Raw genomic sequence first — 20,914 nt, 5'->3', positions numbered from 1 at the left:
CCTCAGCCTTCTTGTCCCTTTTTCATATCTATGGTAAATCATTAATCATGAGGGAACCAAGTCAAGTAACACATTTCCCATGGGGCAGACACAGGGAGTAGCTTGAGAGAAACAAGAGGCAAGAGAAGTGGGAGAGAAGGGAAAGGGGGACTCCGGAGTGAGAACGAGGTGGAAAAGCAGAGCGGAAAACAGCAGATCAGGAGGAGGAAGCTCCACTCGAAGCAGCCAAGCCGCCATTCTTGCAGAAAGTTTGTGATTAGGCAGTTGTTTGGGCGCCAGGCCTGGCATGGGGCGCCCTGTCTGTCCTCTAGCGCCGTGGTCCTTTGTGCCTGTGTGGCTGGCCGGCGGCCGGAGCCAGGACTCTCCGGATGAAACGTCCCCAGAGAAAAGCTGCTTTTCCACCCTGCTCCCACAGCCCAGCCAACAGGAACACACACACACACACACACATACACACACACAGTTACTAGCAGAGCACATATAGGCACCCATTACCTTGGAAGCTGACAGGAAGAAGGAAAGAGAGCAAAGGGAGTATCACTCCATTTTCTTTCTTTCTTTCTTTCTTTCTTTCTTTCTTTCTTTTTTGCACACACACACACACACAAACATACACACACACACATCCCCTTTCCAGTGTTCTCTCAGGTCTTTTGGGAATTGTGCTAGTGGACTTTGCTCCCCTATGATGAATGATTTGCCTAAAAATACTGTCTGTATGCGAGCAAGCACAGCGTCCAGGTGGAAGAACTTACCTCCACAGTGAGAAATCGCACTACTTTTGGGCCACTTTTCCATTCCTCTATCCGCAGGTTAACCACGGCATTGAACATATGCGTGTACTTGTGAATGTGTGTGTGTGTGTGATAATTTACAGCCTTTCTGGGACGTGTGACGTGTAGCTTGATTAAATTCGTGACCTTCACCACCAGCACAAGCAATCAGCAAGCTCACACACACGCTCGCACACGCCGCATACTTAACACCTTCTCGCACACAAGCGCTCGGCACACGAACATGCAATCAGCACCTGGCGGATTCTGTCGCATCATTGATCCAACCTATTCACACACACACACACACGCATACACACAGGGCATCTATCGAATTGCTTTTGAGACACCCTCATTTTCCTTACGTGGGGTTTTGTACACCGTAATACTATTTACCACCATGGCAGAAAAGGCATGTAAGGATGGGAATACCAGGCCTATGAATGTATAAATAAATACATGCGTAATCTATATTCAGATTACCAAAGGGAAAGTCAGGAATTCCATTTTACTGCCTCGGATGCAAAAGGGAAATCATTCAAGTCCCCAATCTATTTCAGCAGGCTGCTCCGGTTGAGATGTAGCACGGCTTTCCCTCCCCAGTTTTATGACTCCACATAATGACTAATATGCAGCCACCGTAACAGCCGTAGCAATAGTCATATTATGTTATTGTGATTATCACTGCGACTGTGTATTTTCGTTCCCCCGGTTGCCTGAAGATCTAAAGCTTATATAACAGGAATGATAGTTGATCTGCTGTTGCACTGTGTTATTGTACTGTACGGCCCTGTGGTTATACAGGCCTTCAGCCTGATGTAAAAGGATCTCACGTAGATCTAATGTCACAATACATTACATCAAACTTTGTTTTCCCGTTCTTTGCCGTGGGTGCTGCACGCTACATATCACTATCCATCTGTGGTGCCTCTGATGTAGCAAAACTCCTCATGTCGTTTCGTGTTTTTTGAACATTTTCTACCTTTGTGGGTATCTGTTCTACCTTAGACCCCCTTCTATTTTCACACAGGCTAAAACGAGAAATGTGGTTTATAACTGTACAACCTTGGTTTTATTCTTGTAGTTTTGGCCATCATTCCTATTAGTTATGATATCACTGTGGGAGCTAGAGGGCAAGAAACATCAGCGGTGAGACGATCAGACAGGTGAACAAGCCAAGAGTTTAGCTTGAGTACTGAAACCACTTTATTTAGAGGTAAAACCTAAAGCAAATGCACCTGAAAAAGTCTCTAACACGACTGTGGTAGGTACACTGCATCAAAATCTAAAAATGGGCAGTTTGGGAAATGATTTCACCATTTCTCTTCTTTCAATTAAGTTTGGCTACTCTGGGGGTTTGTTTAAAACCTGTCTGATCATCTGACTGCGCATATTTGTTGCCTTATGACTATGTTTTAGCAACGTTGCTGTGTTCCCAGAGCTCAGCAGTTACTTTGGCAAATGTAATGTTATGGCAGCTGACAGCATTGATCTACAAAACTAATATCCAAGATGTAATAAACTGGAAGTATCCTATAAAAGCATTTCTGGAGAACAGGGGATTTCTGGCACCACTGCACTTCTACAGTGTATGAATAGGGGAAATAGTCATAAAGAGTCAAAACTCCAGCAGCACTTCATCAAACAACACAAAAAAGACGATTTCAATACTTTTTAATTACACAGCATTACAGAGACCATTTAAATGGGATGTTGATAGTTTAACTTGAACTTTATGGTATTGCTGGAGTTTTGACTCTCCAAAAACATTTTACACCTTTTGTCTTTACAGTTAATAATCGTTCAGTGAAGTGGTTGACTTATCACAGCTTCTAACCTCCTTCTTATCCGTCTCCTCCCCCCAGCGTGCAGACCTGGTACCTACAAAGCTTCAGCCACAGATGCCTACTGCACCAAATGTCCTCCTCACAGCTCGTCCCCGCAGGAACAAGCCGTCGAGTGCGTCTGCGAGAAAGGCTTCTACCGCGCTGAGACCGACCCGCGCTCCATGGCCTGCACACGTGAGTGACGCAAGCAACAGCAAAAAAACACAGACATCCTACTAGCCACAAATACAGCTGGACGAGTGGATACATATTTCATGTTGTGTGGTCAGTCTTAATGTAGTCAAAATATTTGCATTTTTGTTTACATTTTTATGTCATAAATCGGCATCAAGTAACAATAATTGGATTATATTGCATTTAATTCGTTTGTAATGTGTTCCGGTAAGAATTTGCATTGCATGGCAGCTTTAAATGTGTTCATTTTCTCTTCCTCAGCTGCTGCTGGTTTACACAACACTTGAGATACATACATAAAACACGCACACATCCATATCTGTGAGCTGTGTGGTTACAGTCCACAGATATCTCGGATGAGAACACTGATATGGGTGATACTCCGGCAGAAATTTGATTATGTTTCTTATTCTTTGCCTGCTTCACACACACACATACACACACACAAATACGCAGAGCCAGGGGGATCGGACCACATCCTCACGAAAGGAGACGGGGGAGAACAGAAAGAATGAAGAGGGGAGATTGAGCGAAAGAGGGGGACAGAGAGAGATGGACTGAGATAGGGAGGGATGTGGGGGTGGGAAAGGACAGTGACATGGTGGGAGAGAGAGACTGATCTACAGAAATATGGAGGAACACACACACACACACACACACACACACACACACACACACACACAAGCATGGACACACATACCAAAAACCATTATCGGGTTATGGTAGATTACACTCATTAATCGTTGTAGCAGGTGAGATATGTTACGGTTGGTGTTATCAGCGGGAAATGAGTAACGGTTCGTTCAAATATGTATGGGCACACACATGCCAGTGAAGAGCACTGGGGAGGATGGAGAGGGGGAGAAAATGAGGAAATAAGGAGACAAGGTGAAAGAATTAGTAATGGAGAGACATGGAGAATGACACTTGAGACACAGGCAAAGAAGAGAACAGCGGGGGAAATAGTGCACTATCAGAGGCATATAATCTAAATGTCATAAAAGGCCGATCAGTTAAGTGTGGCCTAGTGAAGAGGGGGGATGGAGAAAAGAAAAAGACAGAATTAGCAGGATCAGTCAGCACCCCTTTTCAGGAGATTTATGACCGACAGCCTCAATTATCCCCAGCATGGCCTCCATCCCTTCCTTCAGAGAGGCTCGCCACTGGGAGGGCTAATCAGGAAAGTCTCAGGCTCTGCTGACGGCCCCCTGGGGCTCACTGCTCAGCCAGGACCTGATGAGATGTCAGGCCAAATGCCCATCTACTGCCAAATTTCCATACAGTTGGTATACTTGCACCATACTGTGCTGTGAGCAGCCACAATCAGTGGCTTCCATGAGAGTGGTTTCCAAACAGCAGCAATGGCATGGTTAAAAAAAATTAAAAGGCTCACCTTGGTGGAGGTCTGCGGCTCGCACAAACTGTCGTCCATCCTGACCCCTCATCCATTTGAAAGGGACCACTACGCTTACACAGCGAGGCTGTCAAGGCGGAGGGTTCCAGCAAAAACCACATTATTGTCTGGCAAAAAATGTCGAATTTGGCTCAAGTTTTGCTGCAACACAATGCAACATCATCATGCAAGATGCTGCGGTGGCCAGCGAAATCCATCGCAGGGCACATTCCTGGTGATAACTTTCAAGAGTTGTACAAACCTTCTTCTCGGTGTTATAAACTGCTGAGCAGGGTTTTCAAACTCGTGTGTCTGTTACTCAAACTGGACCCAACACCCACTAAAAGAGTTCTGTTGGTTTGATGGTGGAAAGCTTTAGCGCAAAGCAAAAGTATTGAGAAGTGTTGAGAAACAGTGAAGCCGATAGCTGCTGCATGCTGGCTCTCCACGCCATGGATAGAGCATCTGACACCGACTCAGTGGAAAAGCAGGGGGTGTTTGAGCGCCATCCAAGCTAGGTATCCACCGTCCAACACAAACATGGCCCAAAACCGAATGTAATTGAATTTGAAACTCTAATTTGTTATAATGCCTAAATTTATTATAGGAAATATTAATTTTCATGCCCCTAAGCTGCTGTTTAGTTCCGTTATGCCTGGGTTCTCTCTGCCTTGATACATGGCCTGTTGTTGCTTTGTGTGAAGCTCTTTGTAACATGTGCTTAGAAAAGTGCTCTGTCAACAAAGATTATTACTATATTATTATCATCATACCTCTTTGATCCATGCACACACACACACGCACACTTGTGAACAGAGAAATAACGGATGTAAATCAGAAAATGTACCTGACTCGTGAGAAAATGACTTTCGATAGATCATTGTCCACTAATGAGTATCCGTCAACTTCACACGGTAAAAAGCTCCCTGAAGTCGAGCGTCAACTATTTAACATCATGTGAATTCTCGTTAAAGATGGATTTAAACTTGGGAAGTGTAATATATTCTCATACCGTCACATTTACAATGAGCCAAGCTCTTTTAATTACTGTCCGTTCCATAGCTATTCATTAATCAAGCTAAGTGTCCACCCTCTGGCTGGAGTCAGTTCATTCATTTTTAATTTAATCAATGTGAATTCTGCTCTTAATAGTGAGTTTGGGAATGAACATAATAATGCGTGATGAGAAAAAAATAATATTCATCAGTCAGTATTTCAGCACACTCTGATAAAGGGTGGCATGGTTTAAAATGCATGGAATAACAAGACAGGCTCTGGCTCTGTTAGATTTTTATCCTTTTTTTTCCTAAACTGTCCATCTTGAGACCGACGATGTTATAGGAGTACAATGTTACATCAGTGGAGTATTCTTTTAAACATTTTTATTAGGCCCCAAGGATACTCGCAAAGGCTTTGGTGAGAAAAGACAGCAGAAGGAAGGATAACAGAAATAAATCTATGGCTCTGTCTTCCCTCAGGTCCTCCATCTGCTCCAGAGAACTCCATCTCCACGGTGAACGAGACCTGCGTCACCTTGGAGTGGTCGCCACCCAGAGACACAGGGGGCCGAGGAGACATCACCTACAGCCTCCACTGCAGGAAGTGCTCCGGCGATGGCAGGAAGTGCATGCCATGCGGTAGCAGCGTCCATTTCGTTCCCAGACAGTTTGGCCTCTCGTCGGCCACGGTGCTGGTCACCGACCTGCAGCCGGACTCCAACTACAGCTTCACTGTTGAGAGCCAGAACGGAGTGTCGGACTTAAGTCCCACACCCAGAGGAACGGTAGTCATCAATGTCACTACATCACAAACAGGTGAGAGCACGCTGAATCCAAATTTAACTATGGATGTGAAGACACCAGTATTTGTTGACACAGAAGGCTGTCACAGTGTAATGTTTATGGGTGGCAGGGTGTTTTAGGATTTAAATTGCAGTAAACACTTGAGAAAAAAAAGGGATTCGGCAGGATTTCATTGATATCTACTGATCAGCAAACAAAATCCTCCGGGGAAGAACATGTTTGTCAGCCTGAACTCGGAATTTGGAGGACAGTGAATTGAGTATTTTTCAAAATTGTCTCCTGATTGCAGTGTGCTCACAAACAGTATCTGACTTTTGCATGACAACTGTAAAATTACTGCTGTGCTGCAGCACTCTGATACCACAAAATGACAGCTCTGCACCTCTGCCTCCACATATATAATCATGCGTGCATCTTTCACAGTGTGGGACTGTGGGAAATTTGTGTAAGAGAAGTGCACATGACAGGGTGGTGATGACTAACAGCCTCTTACGATGGACGTGAGTGTAATAACAGGGAGGGGGAAGGTGAAGAGGGTGTAGGAGGTTGTTAACCTCATTAAGATCCCCACATGTCACATGTGCTACTCTCTACTGCAGAATGTCTCACACACACACATTTATACACACACAAGCACGAGCAAACACACCCTTTCAACCCACACAGGCATGTGCCCTAAAGTGGGAAAGCTGGGTAGGAAGTGGGAGGGTTTTGGGTTTGCACATTAACAACACAAGCAGATCACACACACACACACGTCACACATACACACATTGCAGAATGCTGTGATCACACATGTATAAAAACACCTTGTAAGCTCTCTCATTAGCAAAATTACATGATTCAAATATGGGTCTTCTCATTATAGCACAGTAGGTACCCATCTTGTAATCTCTCTCCTCGCCCCCGCAGCCTCTTTTCACGCTTTTTTTCTCTTTTTTACATCTCGTTGAACTTTACTCTCTCGTTGTTGCTCATGCTTTCTCCGCTTGCTCTTTGTTTGCTGCAGTGAGCGTAGTGTTGAAGGAGAGGCGGAGCAAGGACAGTGTGACTTTGGCCTGGCAGGGTCCAGAGAGACCCAACGGAGCGATAGTGGAGTATGAGGTCATCTATTATGAGAAGGTGAGAGAGATGCACACGCACACACATGACCACACACAAACTCATTTTTAAAGGGGCGCAACACCAGTTTTACACATCAAGATGATCTGTTTACTTGTTTAGTTATTTTTTTCACAGATGGTCTTTATTACAAACGTGGGGTGTGGGATAACTTTTGAGGAATATTTTGACATTTTGGAATATTCGCTGTCTTGCTGAGAGTCAGATGAGAAGATTGCTACCACTCTCATGTTTGTCCGCTAAATATGAAGCTGTTGCTTGCAGCTGATTGGCTTAGCTTCGCAGAAAGGCTGGAAAAAAAGAGGTAGCCTGTTTGTGTCCAAAGAAAAAATCCACCTGCCTGCATCTCTGAAGATCCCAAATTAATACATTATACCCAGTTAGTTTAATCAGTACAAAAACCAGAACGTCAATCTGCAATACAAAGTGTTGTTTTCCAGATTATTTCTTGACCCGAGACCAGTTGCCAGGCAACCAGCGGGGACTCCAGAACGTTGCTGGTCCCTGACGAGAAATAGTCCAGCAGTTAAACAGCAAATTGATTGGCTTCTTCGTGGATTAACCTAAGAGCACATAACATGTTAATTAATGAGCTTTCGAGGTGCTGGTAGGCAGATTTCGTTGCCCTTTTTTCAGTCTTCGCGCTATGCTAAGCTAACCCGCCACTGACTTTAGCTTCATATTCAGCGTACAGCAGTGAGAGCTCTCATCTAACTCTTAGTAAGAAAACGCATGTCATGTTTCCAAAAACATCAAACTGTTACTTTTACGTCCAGTGTTAAATTTCTGGAGCAGCCTCTTAACGTTGTTTCATGCAACATGTTTCCTTCCTCTCCTCTTGTTCTCATCTCCATGAGGCTCGTAGGACATGAGTTTAGCCTAAGGGCACGTCTGTAATGACTTTTTCATCACAAACATCTCTCTCTCTCTCTGTCTTCCAATCTCTCTCTATCTCCATCGCCATATCCCTCACGTCTCCCCTACTGCTCACACCAAGCCAATTAACCACACATCTGTCGAACAAACCTCGTAAAACATGGGCAAGGTGATGAAATTAAGCCTCTGTGTGTGTGTGTGTGTGTGTGTGTGTGTGTATGTGTGTGTGTGTTGGCAGGCATTAGCAGTAAAATAGTGTTAATCCGTGTTGTAGAGTGTCTTCCATTAGGTAGAGTATCAGCCTCTCTGCAGGGAATCAGCTTACTGACAGACACACTTATTCTTTATTCATCCTCCCACACATATATTTGTAAGTGCGCACACACACACACACACACACCTATAAGGTAGTCGAGGAATGATGCAGAGCAGGACTCCAGTAACCACATTTTGCCCTGCAGTGTAAAGAGGATAAGATTTGAGAGTTGACAGACGCTCATGTATAAATGTGACCAAATGGTCCAGTGATGAACAAATGAAAACTTAGTGAGGTGTATGTGGCCCCTGGAGACATTTCAATTTAATAATTTGAGTTTTCTATTATTTTCAGACTTTTTTTTTCTGTCTCTCTCAATACCACAGTCCATCGCTCTTTGTATAACCCTTCAGAGTATAATTTTAGCCCTTTTTTTAAAATCCGCAATCACTTCGCTTCTCTGACACTTAATTTTATCCATTGAACTCAGTATCTTGCTCTTTCCTCTACTTCAGAATCAGCGGGAGCAGAACTACACAGTCTTGAAGACTCGCTCCAACATGATGACAGTGGACGGGCTAAAGCCGGGGACCACTTATGTGTTCAGGGTCAGGGCTCGAACCGACGGGGGCTACGGGAGCTACGGCGGGGAGATCGAGCTGGAAACCAGCCACGAAGGTAAAGGGATGAATGATAAATATTTTTTTAATCATAGTGAATGAGTAATTTTAGTTTTCCTCTAGTTGCTGTTTTGGTCACAGGAGATAGTGACGTGCCAGTTCTTTAAAAACAATCCACGGTGTTAACAAATCCAAATTAGAGGTGAATGGTGCAGGTGAACACAAAGGACAAAGATTAACTGCAGAGCAAAGAGTCATGGTGGCTTAAATGACAGTACAGTGAGAGTCTGATTCATCCCTCTTGCAGTTAAAATCCATCCATCCATGGTTATGGAATAGCTCCCTTTTCTTCTGAATGGCTTCTTCAGTTGCGTTGTCAGACAGAAAAAGCTCGGTCGCCTCACAAGCTGTCATCTACTGTACGTACCTGAAGCAGAAAGTATCCTAGATTATGTATCAGGTAAAAAAGCTTAATCTAAAAGTAGAAGAAGTTCACGATAACAAGCATGAATTTAAAAGACAGGGAATGAAAACGCAGAGCGTCTTCTGGTATTCTGTAACCATCTAGTGAGTGAATTGAAACCTGACTGGACACATTACCACCTGTATGATTTGACTGATTTTATTCTCCCTACCTGTGATCTGCATAGAGCAGGATCTGTTTTCCTGCTCTGCTTAAAGCAGACTCACCACTTACATTTACACGCGTATTCCACACTTACATTTTGAGAAACAAGAGGATGAGACACAAAGGAGAAATCTATGGCGGGTTCGATCCAGGCCAGTGGGGCCAGGCCTCACAAACAGCTCTGTGCTTCCAATGCTGCATCTCTCTCATGATGGCTTCAAGCTCACTGTCACTCGTCCACTGTTTTCTCCTTTGTTTGCTGTCATCCACTTTCATTATCGCTTCATTATGTGTTCTAGGATTTTCTGCTTTAGAGGCCCATAATGTGCTATTCAAAGTGAACATTGATTCCCAAACAGGCAGGCAGAGGCGGATAAATCAGTTAATGTATGGCACTGTGCTATGGATTTGTAGCATACAACTGGCACACATTAGCCTACTAATCATTCAATAATCAATACAAGGAATTCAAAGCAGGATTTCTATTCCTGTCCTGCAACGAATTATGTGACTGTAAAAAAAGATTGTGACACTGCCTGCAACGTGTGCAGCTCAGGACCCAGGCAGCTGGTAAATAGAGCTGCCACTGAGCCTTCATACAGCAGGTTCACGTTCAAGTTCAGAACCGTGACAGGCAGGATCTTTCAGATTCAGCTGGCCCTGTAGCAATCATATCAAGGTTATCTAATCAGATCAATTCTATCGATTGCTAAAGAAGGGTGTGTACGTGTGCGGCAGTAAATAGGAGATCAATGCTTATCTGCGCCAGCCTAGGGGCATTAATTTGCCTGTTCAACACACACACACACACACACACTCATATATATACATACACACAGACACACGTGTCCGCTCATGCTTAGCTAAGCCAGATAAATGGGGTATTTGTTTTGAGTAATGGCTCGATTGGTGTGGCGTAAAAATCGATGCATCTTTGCAGAAAGTTCTCGGCAGCAGCCTTGTTATGTGCGATGTTAACATATCCATTTGGACAGCGTGGCCGAATGGGAATGGCTTTCACGTCCACTCTCATACCCTCATAGGCGATGCAGGGAGGGAGAGCGCTTTTCATCAAGGACCTTACTTACTATTCCGTCCACCTCCCCTCGCTGTCTTTTACTCGTTTGCCGCTCTCTTTTTTTCCCTCTCCTTCAGCCTCTGTCTTTTATCTCCCTTTCTATTGCTATCATATTTCATTCTCTGTCCCTCTTTCCCCCGCCACACTCACCTTGCTGTCTTCTTTTACTCCTAGTAGCCTCCCTTCATCTCTTCTCCCCTCGCCTCCCGCCTGCACAAAACCTCCCCAGCATCTTTCCATGCTCCTTTATGCTTTTGTTTATTAATCCACTGTGTTCCCTTTGTCTCCTACATAGATGTTTTCGCTATCGGGGACCCTAACCAGTCCACTATTCTGGCTGTGTCCATCGCTGGGGGAATCGTCCTCCTCATCTTCCTGGTGACTTGCTTCGTCGTCAGCGGAAGGTAGGGGCTAAAATAAGAGACACTAAGGCCCTTTGCACATGTTCAGTGTGAGCTGCACGCACCACTGTGTGTATTGTTGGCTTGTGTACGATACAGGTGTGCATTCATCAACATGTGACGGTTGACACACACACACACAAACACACACACACACACAAGCACATGAGCAGAATCCCCCACTTGGTCTCACTTCATATCTCTGTGCCTCTCCCTGAGGGATTACACGTGGGTGTGCCAAAGCGAGGCCTCCATCTTTGACATTTACACACTTCTGCCGAAGCCTAACTAAAGGCCGTGTGATTCTGTATGTGAAGAGCATGGAGTCTCTATGATCACTCTCTTTGAAGGTTGGGTTGCCGTTAATGCTCTGTCTCAAAGAAGGCCAAAGAGGAGAAGGAGATGAGAGGGAGAAAGGAAAATAAAAGAATGCTGATTGGTGAGAGGCGAGAAGATGAAAGGGTCGGAGTTAGGAGTGGGCTCTTTGGAGCAAGAAGAAAGGGACGACGGTGGAGGAGAGGAGAGGAGAGGAAGGGGATGACAGGCTGTGATTTACCATGCCTGTAACTAAATGTTTATCCTCTATGAGCTCCGACTAGATTAGCCACATGTTAAGAACTACACACATGCACACACTAATGTACACACACTAAAAACATTAGTATTGATTCAGGTGATTGCTTATCAGGCTGAGTGCTCTATTCACTATTGACTAGGAGGCATGTAATCAGTGGAGACTGTCCTGCATGGCGTGCACGCGCACACACACATACATACATACACACACATACATACACACACAGCAATGGCAATGGGAACACATCAGTTTTTCTTTAATCAGAGGGGAATTATGAGGTTGCGTCTGTAAGAAACAAAACAACCTGTTAGTGTGCCATGAGCGCACACGGTGACACAAACACACACTCGACTAATCAGGTTTTACAGGCTGGGGAGGTGTTAACTAGGTTTTACTGAGGGGTCGATGCACTTCCATCAATTTCAGGTCTCTCCCCCGTCCTCTTTCCCTCGCCCTGTCTCACCTATCTTTCGTCCATTTAGAGGTGGGGACGCCTGGGAGGAAGTAGGGTTGATTACTGCTTTCTATTAAACAACATCTGTCAAAATGTGCGTGCACAGGTGGAGCGCGCGCCGTGTTTGTAACCGGGAAATGAGGCGAGGATCAAAGCTGCATCACTAGAGAGACAGGAGCAAGGGAGAGAGAGCTCGGGGGGGAGAAAGATGGACAGAAGCAAAGTTAAGGAGAGACACAAGTGGAGGATAAAATGAGAGCATATTACAGCAGACAGGCAGTGGGAATGACAGACTGCAGCGAGGAGGGGGGAGGAAGTACATCTGAAATATGTTTGTTGCCACTAGAGAGCTACATTTTTGAGACGGTGTGAAAGATAGAGAGGAAGAGTAGGAGGAGGCTTGAGAGAGACGGAGAGAAAAAGGGGATTGATGGAGGGAGGGGGAGAGCCAGCGGCACAATGGGAAGACGGGAGAGGTGCAAGGAGCAGAAGATGAAAAGGTAGATTACACGTGTGTTTGAGAGAGGAGGAGGAGGAGGAGGAAGGGTGGGCGAGATGATGGGTGGGCGATTGCACTGTAAGGTGCAATAGGAGTGTCATACTTCAGGTTTTGGAAGAACTGGGAGAAACCTAAAAATAATGATTGATCTCGCTCCTCTCTTGACGCACATACCTCCCTCTTTTTCATCTATCAAACCTTCCGTCTTATCCATCAATCAGTCCATTTCTCTTTCTATCTCCGCTCCCTTTTCACTCCATTCAGCACTCTCTCCGCTTCTGCTTTTCTCTTCATTTCGCCCCGTCTTTGGCTCTTCGGCTTTCATTTCCTGTTCCGTTCTTGAAATTTACATTTGGATGAAACTCCCTCCGTAATGTATCGAGAATCTGATGTATTTACTGAGGCCCGCTCAATGTGGACAGTGATTAAATTGGAATCGAAATTGACACTAAGAGTCAGCCAGGGTTGAAATGATTTCCCACCAGACATTTATAAGGCTTCTTTTCTCCCCAAATGCCAGCTGTTTAAATCATTTACACAATAATCGCTAGACTGGAGAGAAGTGCTAGAGAGCTTTTTTTTTGCTCTTGTTTTACACCAAGTTCACCTATTGAATCCACAATCCTGAACACGCTGAACTATAAAACAACTATGCTCATACAGTCTCTCTGTCTTTCTCACTCACACACATGCAAACACAGGCACAAACACACTCCCTGCAGCCTTTGCTGGCAGGCTCCTCAGCAGCTATGCCTCATAAACGGGCTGATTTGCAGGCCATTCTGTTCTGTCCTGTTCTCGTTTAATAAAGTGCTGTTATGCCATTGTTACCGCAGGAGGGAAAACATGAAAAAACGTCGAAAGCTCCTCAGACGCAGCACGACGCTGACAAATCACACCAGTTATTGCTGCGTGCGTGCCATTATTGCTCGCGAGTATATGCGCGCAAGTGTGTGTCTGCGTGTGAAGTTGGTGCTTTTGTCCTCCTGAGGGTGCTTTGGCAGCCTGGCAGGTGCGAGCGATGGGAAGCTAGCGAGCGACTGGCATTGCCACGGATTCAGCAGATGGCCTTTCGCTCAAAAAGCGCTCTCTCCCTTCAGTCCTCACTTTCTCTCGCTCCTTGTTAAACACGCTGCTGCCTCTGCCTCCCAGCATCTGTGCGTGCATGTGCGTGTGTTCCTTTGTTTTGTCTGCTGTCTAATGATTCTCCAGCTTTACAACCATCTTCTCTTCTGAGTAGCCGCGGGCTTTGGTTATGTGCCAGATTCCCGTGTGTTTTTCGGTGGTCGAGTTTTTAATGTGGGAGTTTTGGTGAGAAGTCAGCGTGAAGTTGTTCCATCTATGTGACGCCTGTTTTTTGTTGTTTTTTTCCTAAGCGGTCTCATCTGCTACGTGTCTCAAAGTCCGCCTTTATGGAGTACATCTGTTGTCAGAGCTGGAGATATTCCGCAGGGAGTCAAGAGCCGCAATCCGTTCAAGGAAATGTCTGAAAATCTTAGAATAATAAGAAGTGATCAATTGGATACTTAGTGCAAAATAAGATGTTACTAAAGCCAAACTTATTGTTATTTTCTGCACAGAAGTAAGATCAAACAGAAAGCTATTGATTACCATCTTGCAGGGTGGTTCAGTTTTCATCCACGACAAAAGGAAGAGAGATCCGTTCCTACAAGGCTAGCATTGGAGGAAAAACACACTTTCCTGAGGAGAGTTTTGAATAATAAAGATTGAAAGGCAGAGAGGAAACCAGGCAAGGAAAGTGAGATGTCATTATAATGCAGCTGATTCTAGTAGAAAGACTTCTCTGTCTCACTAATAGAGAGCGGTAACAGCTCTACCTTTTTAACACAATAGCACGTCCTGTCGATGTGCACGTTTGTGCACGTAAGCTCTTTTACCTCCGTAGCATCTGTCGTGCAGCCCAGGGTTATTCTTAAAAACTTAATGACACAAAAGAGCAGAGGAAGGGCGGGAGAAAAAGAGGGAGCGTGTGCTGATGAAAACACGCTGTTGAGAGAGAGCGAGTTAAGAGCTAGTTAGAGAAAGAGGCTTGTGAGAAACTGGAGAACACTAATTGAGTGTAAAGCAGCGCAAAAATGTTTGTGTGTGTGCGTGTGTGTGTGTGTGCTCTTACGTGTTTGGATTTCAAAGGAGTTGTGAGAAATTGAAATTAAAAACCCCAAAGGCTAAAAGTAAGAAAAGTCATTGAAGGTTTTTTAGTTTGGATGTGGGAAAGAAGAGAAAATGTGTGGTCTCGAACCACAACATAAACAAAAACGGGAAATAGGAAGAAATCAGGAACAAAGGCACCAATAATAGACCCATGTTTGCCAAGTGGTACTTATGGTGAATTTGGAGGTAGAAATCAGCCGATGCATTCCCTTCGCTGTGGGTGGTGTTGGCCTGTTTGCTTGATAATAGCACTAATAATGACTTGGCAGCCAGGAGATTCTGTGTGTGCCGATATGAAACAAAACAGCACGGGGAGGTCTGTGTGTGTGTGCATAGATGCGACGACGATGACGCGTGTGTAATGTCATTAGACAGATTTGCATGTGTTGCTTGGATGCTGGTGCTTTCAATTAATGCAGCTAAGCTGTAGGGTGTAGCTGAATACAGCTTTGTCTGCAGAATGCCTCGAAAGAAGCTTGCAAACAGTGCAATAACAGCAGCTAGTTGCCGCAGGTGCAAAACTATTCCACCCAGGCTTTATGCAAATGAGCAGATGTTGCGGTAAGATTGATCAAATGTCCTATAAACATCAGACAAATTCAAAACCGTTTTAGGTTGCGGTTTTAAAGTTTATAGTGCACTTGAATAGATTTGTCGGATCCACAAACACACACACAGACATGTTACGATCATGACCTAATCAAGTTGTGCCGGTGTAGGAGCATCATTAGGAGAATTAGTTTCACGCTGATCTGTTAGCAAATATAAAGATACACTTCACTTAATGATACAGATGACATGCTTCTTCTGCTCTCTCTCTCTTTCCATCCTCTCTCATTTGACCTTTTCACCAGGTTGTTAAAAATTCCGCTACATTACACCAATTACCGCTGCCCAGCTCGACCTCCCGACTTCTCTCCCACTCCTTTCCTTTCCTTTCCTTTCCTTTCCTTTCCTTTCCTTTCATTAGCACTCTCTTTAACGAGCGGGAGCTAAATGAAATTTTTCCAAACAGGGTGTTAATGAAACATAGACAGATTTATTAGTCATAACTCTTCAGCTAATCATTTCCCCTTCCTAATAATTAGCTCGAGCTGAGTAAATCTTTTTTCGCTGTGGTCAGAGAATGCAGAGCCGGTGCCAAGATGGGGAGAGAGAGAGAGCGAGAGAGAGAGAGAGGCAGCCAGAAGAAGAAATCTCACTCATTCCATCACCCAGACTTTTTGTCAGTTTGTTTTTTTTGTCATGCCATTTTGACTCTTAATTAATTATCCACAATCAGCCTTTATTATACTTATAGTTTATTAGCACCCAGGCAGTGAATGCATTTTGTTTTTCAGCTCGGTGAACGTAGCTTAATTTTGCTGTGAAATAATGAGAGTGAATTTAATCCATTGATTTCATTCCCAGTAATTATTTTTTATTTAATAGCTTGACATTAAATGGAATCACTATTATCATGAGTAATGATGAGAGCAGATACCCACAGCAGGGTGTGTGTGTGTGTGTGCGAGGTTGGGTAGGAGGGGGTGGTGGTGAAAGGAGGACAGATGTGTCATTTCATTGTGTCATGCTAGAGGGGTGACTAATGATTTACTGATTTCATTTTTCTAGTCATTCTGATTAGCAGTGGGAAAATAATGTGGAGGGCAGGAAATGAAAGGGGAGAGGAGGGGAGAGAAAGGGAGTGTGAATGAAAGGAGAGGAAATGGGAGGAGAGGAGAGTAAATGAAAGGAAAAGGAGGACAACACGGTATGATTCTGTATGAACGATCCCCTCTGACTCTTCCTCGTCACAGAGTCAGTCAGTTTCTCTTCCTGTCTTCCAGTCAGCAGCCGGGCCTCTAATCCTATAAAAGGTGGCCTGTCATATAAAACAAACCGGGCGATAGCACGCCGCTCAGAACCGCACACGCTTTATTAGCTCTCTTCACATCTCAGGTCGGCATTAGTCCAAGGTTATTCACTCGCATGAAGTCAAACAGTCTCTTATCTCCTAGGACGCATCATCGTCCACAAACAACTTTGTTCGTGTTTCTTTTGTCCAACTTTATTTCAAGGTTATCCCACCGTCCATGTTTACCCTTTTCACTTTCTTCTCTTTCTCTGCCTCTTGTGCATAATCACCCGTTTTTTATCCAGCCTGTCCTGCCACAGTTTCCTCTCGTTTGATCTCCTCTTCTGTCACTGTGCTCCGTCTGTTTTCCCTTTCCCGCTCTTTCCATCCTCTTTGTTTTGCTTTACCCGTTTGCGCTCTCCTCAGTTCCTCCGCTCCACGCCCTCACACCCTCCCACCTCCATGCATTTTTCCTTTCTTCTCTTCTCTCTAGCGGCTCAGCAAACACTTTTTTTTTAAAAGAGAGAACTTTTGTGAACTGCGGGCTGTTACGGTTGCAAATATATTATATCAGAGAGTACAGGAGCGTTTGTGTGATGTGATTACCCCATCTGTATCTGACAGGGGTCATTCTCTAAATTCCACACTGCGCCGTCAAGCCTTAGCAGCCCCGGCAAACTAAAACGACAGCAGAATCACTGAGCGCAGGCTTTAATTATCAGAGGAAGCACAAATCAGCGCTACTCCGTGCAGTAGATGTTGTCTCTCACTCTTTATAGCCTGGAGTTAGACTGAGGGGGAAATGGAAGCAGCAACAGAGCTCGAGGCTAATAGACCAATAAATGAAGACTTGGCATAATAGTGACAATATCAGGAAAAAGGAAGCAGCCTGCTTTGTCACACGTTTTGTGAACCTTTAATGAGATTATACAGCCAAGCTGATTCACGGTGTGTGTTCACACAGGACACGGGCCCATTTCAACTTGCCACCAGACAACTACCTTTAGGTCTCAGGGATTTATTTAAAAAAGGCGAGTGTGTAATAATTAGAAATATGAATAAAGTAAGAATTGGAGAAAGAAATATAAACATTAAAAGAAATATTAATAAATGTCAAGTATTGAAATGCTAAATATATACATAAATATATAAAATGTCCCAGGCGGAAAGCAAACTGTATGATATTATGATGTTTTTCACCCCGTGATCATGTGTTCCAGTTTCTCCCCAGTCTAAAGTGGACTGAAACTCCAAACTGTTTGTTTCAACAGAGTGTGTTTATCTACCTTGTGCCCGTCTTGTGATGGACTGGCGACGTGCCCGAGGTGTTTCTGCGAGCTGAGATAGAATCCTGATTCTAGTCTCAGTGGGCAAAAACTACGAGTATGACATTAAGATTTCCAGTTTATTTAACTGGTCTTCTCCAGTTCACTGTTGCGGGGACGTTTGGGTCGATTCTTTTCCTCTCTCACTCTTTCTCATGACGCTTCCTGCAGCCACAGCGTTGACTGACTCATCACCGGCCTTTAATCTGAACATCAACTCTCTTATCCTTCCTCTCACCCTCCTCCACAGGGGAGCTGCACGCTGATGGTGCTGCACTTTGTTGTTGCACTGTGCTTCTTACTCCTCCATCCATGCTGCCAAAACTCAACGTCTCCATCGCTCCTTGTTTCTTCTCTCCCCCACATGTGTGAAGATTTTACATCTCCTCCTTGTTGCTTCCCTTCTTACTCACTCCATCTCTATTAGGCGCTCTTTCTTCTCATAACATGCCTTCTCTCTTCTTCTCTTTATGTTCACCTCCTATTGTTGCAGCACACAACACTGCCCCACCCCACTTCCTGCCCACATCCCTTATGTTAACCTTCAAGTTTCTATTCCTATGGCAGCCTCCCCTTCTCCCCTCGCTCTTCCCCTCCATCTGATTGCTTGTTAGTTGGTATGCAGGCTTGGACCCCCATTGTGCGTTCTTGCCTGTCAGCACTCCCTTTCTCCATCCATCTCTCCACCTCTTTCTCTCTCTCTCTCTCTCTTTCTCTTTCCAGCTCCTATACTGTCCACTCTTTCTATCAAAAAGCAGCACAAAGAAAAAGAGAGCAGAGGACGGGGCCCGTTGGGGGCGGATAACTGGATGGAAACAGGAGGAAGAAAAAAGAAAATACGGGTTATTGGACAAGTGAATGTTTTTACTTAAAGGAAGAATTACGAAAGAATAAAACACCCCAGAGAGATAAAGGGCAGCAAGTGAGAGGAAGACAGAGGAGAACGGGGGAGGGGCTACGGCAACGATAATATATGGACGGCGCTCTATGAAGGTGGAAGCTTGCTAGCAGAATGACAAATGGGTCTCGAGTGACAGAGTATTATATTAAAAAGTAAATTGATATGCAAATGTGGAGTGTGTGGCTTTGGAGGACAGGGATAGCCTGTTGTCCTCAGTCAAGTGGAACAGAGAGAGGCAGAGAGAAAGGTGAGGGCGCGGGTGTGATAGTGATACCGCAGTCCATTAACGCGGGTGTTTTTGCGTGATTGGCGCAGGTGCGTGCGCTTTAAGTCTGCGTGGATACACAGCTGTGTGTGTGAGCGTACATGTGTGTTTGCTTGTGTGTGTGTGTGTGTGTGCGTGTGTGTCTGTGTGTGTGTGGGGGGGGGGGTATTTACTGTATGAAACGGTGGAGTATAGTGCAATTGGATGGCAGCTAAATGGAACAATGATTCCTCCCACAGTGACAGATAGTGCTAACTTCACACTGCAGTACAGCAGCATAAAGAAGCAGCTCGTGGCAATGCAGGAGGACTACTGTATCTCATTATGAAGTCTGTTCCAGCTCAGGAGTCTATGAATGCTCATAGTGTGGCATCCGAATCAATAGCAGACAACGAGCCTCTAAACGGGGCTGTGTGGGGCCTATAACCATGTTTTCTGCCATTTTCCACAACCATATCTCCTACAAGATATTTTTATGTACATACGTACAAATATGTTTTGGAGGTAATATGCGTGCAGTTCCCTGGATTACAAGCGCTGACCATGTTCTTTCCCAGTCCAGGAAGCGTGACAGTCCTGCACTGTGCCAACAAACTCGACTAGGATACATGACAAAAAAAAAAAAACTCAGCATGAATAAAGATGAAGATTTACATTTATCATGAAGCTCAAATAAATGTGAACATGTACTTCTGGAACATCAGGGTACTGTGTGATGTACAGTAGCATGTGGAGGAGAGAAGGTAGTAATGTCAGCTGTGACGCCACTACGGCCCAAAGCTACGTCGTTTCCTGGTGTCCGCTCCCTACTCTGCTTATTGGCTCCTAAACCAGGATGCCAAACCACACCACACACACCAGCAGCAGCAGCAGCAGACAGAGGGAGGGACGTCACACTTTAAAAACATTTGGTTACGGTTCAGGTTAAGATTGTTTTCTGGTTTAATGTCAACAGCATGTCCAGGTTGACTTTTTGAATGTTTATCTAAGATTGTAATCTTTTTCGAACCCAAACCCAAAATCTTAATCATGCTTCAGATGATGTTAAAATAACCTAGAAGATTTCCATTTAATTAAATGCTATCTATCGCCGAATCCACAGACTCACGCAGGGTGCAGCATAAAATCAGATGTTGCGCATAGAAAGGCCAATTATTGTCTACTTCTTTATCAGTACAACAACAGTTTGTTCTGCTGACCCCACAATTCTGTGATTTGCTTGCTGGACCTGGATCTTAAGGATTATATAGCTTAAAGCAATATAAGCATTTCCATTTGTGTTGATTGAACACATTATATGTGCAGCATTGTTTCACACAAAATATATTGTTGATGCATATTATTTGTTCAAACAGGGTTGATTCCCACCGTGTTTTCTGTTTTCCATGATGAATCTTGGAAACACTGAAGAGGTTAGAAAACGGAGGGGCAAATACACGACATATTACGTCAGTAAAAGGCTGTAATAAGAAGCTGGTGAGTCAAAGGGAACAGTTTTGATAGAAAGTGAGAAAAGCGGACCATTTACGACAAGCAGCCTAACTGTTTGAACATAACTGCAAATGGGAATAATGCATGAAGATGTGTGATTACCCTATAACAGGATTTGTGCTGTTGTGTTGTTTTTGTATCACTGCCACATGTTACCACTTTCAACTGTGACAGCTCAATAAAAAAATGCAAAAAAGACACCCGAGGCATCGGGAAAATGGCTTCCACATTGTCCTCGTGAGTCCGGTTCCAGACCCGTTCATAGATGAATTACAGGTCAGTCGTATTTACTCAAAGGCGTTGAATAAAATATCTATTTCAAACACACACAGACACAGCTGTTTGGGGAAAACAAAAGCCACAGCCATGTCAGGTTTTGTGCCATGTTTAAGACTGCAGCGCTAATGATTCATGACACTTCTA

General features: G+C 44.4%; 1 protein-coding gene across 1 annotated transcript in view; it reads left to right on the top strand.

The window, feature by feature from the left end:
• epha4b (eph receptor A4b) overlaps window positions 1-20,914 on the top strand; it is a 79,659-nt gene that overhangs the window by 39,022 nt on the left and 19,723 nt on the right. Inside the window, exons 6-10 of the mRNA XM_041949871.1 lie at window positions 2,639-2,794; window positions 5,666-6,001; window positions 6,999-7,111; window positions 8,759-8,921; window positions 10,865-10,973. Coding sequence (XP_041805805.1) covers window positions 2,639-2,794; window positions 5,666-6,001; window positions 6,999-7,111; window positions 8,759-8,921; window positions 10,865-10,973 — 877 coding nt within the window. The remainder of the gene's footprint in view (window positions 1-2,638; window positions 2,795-5,665; window positions 6,002-6,998; window positions 7,112-8,758; window positions 8,922-10,864; window positions 10,974-20,914) is intronic.

Source organism: Chelmon rostratus, chromosome 12, assembly GCF_017976325.1.
Source record: "Chelmon rostratus isolate fCheRos1 chromosome 12, fCheRos1.pri, whole genome shotgun sequence".
In the NCBI taxonomy this organism is placed as follows: Eukaryota; Metazoa; Chordata; class Actinopteri; order Chaetodontiformes; family Chaetodontidae; genus Chelmon; species Chelmon rostratus.
Note: the sequence above shows the minus strand (reverse complement) of the source record. Positions and strands in the feature narration are given on the sequence as shown.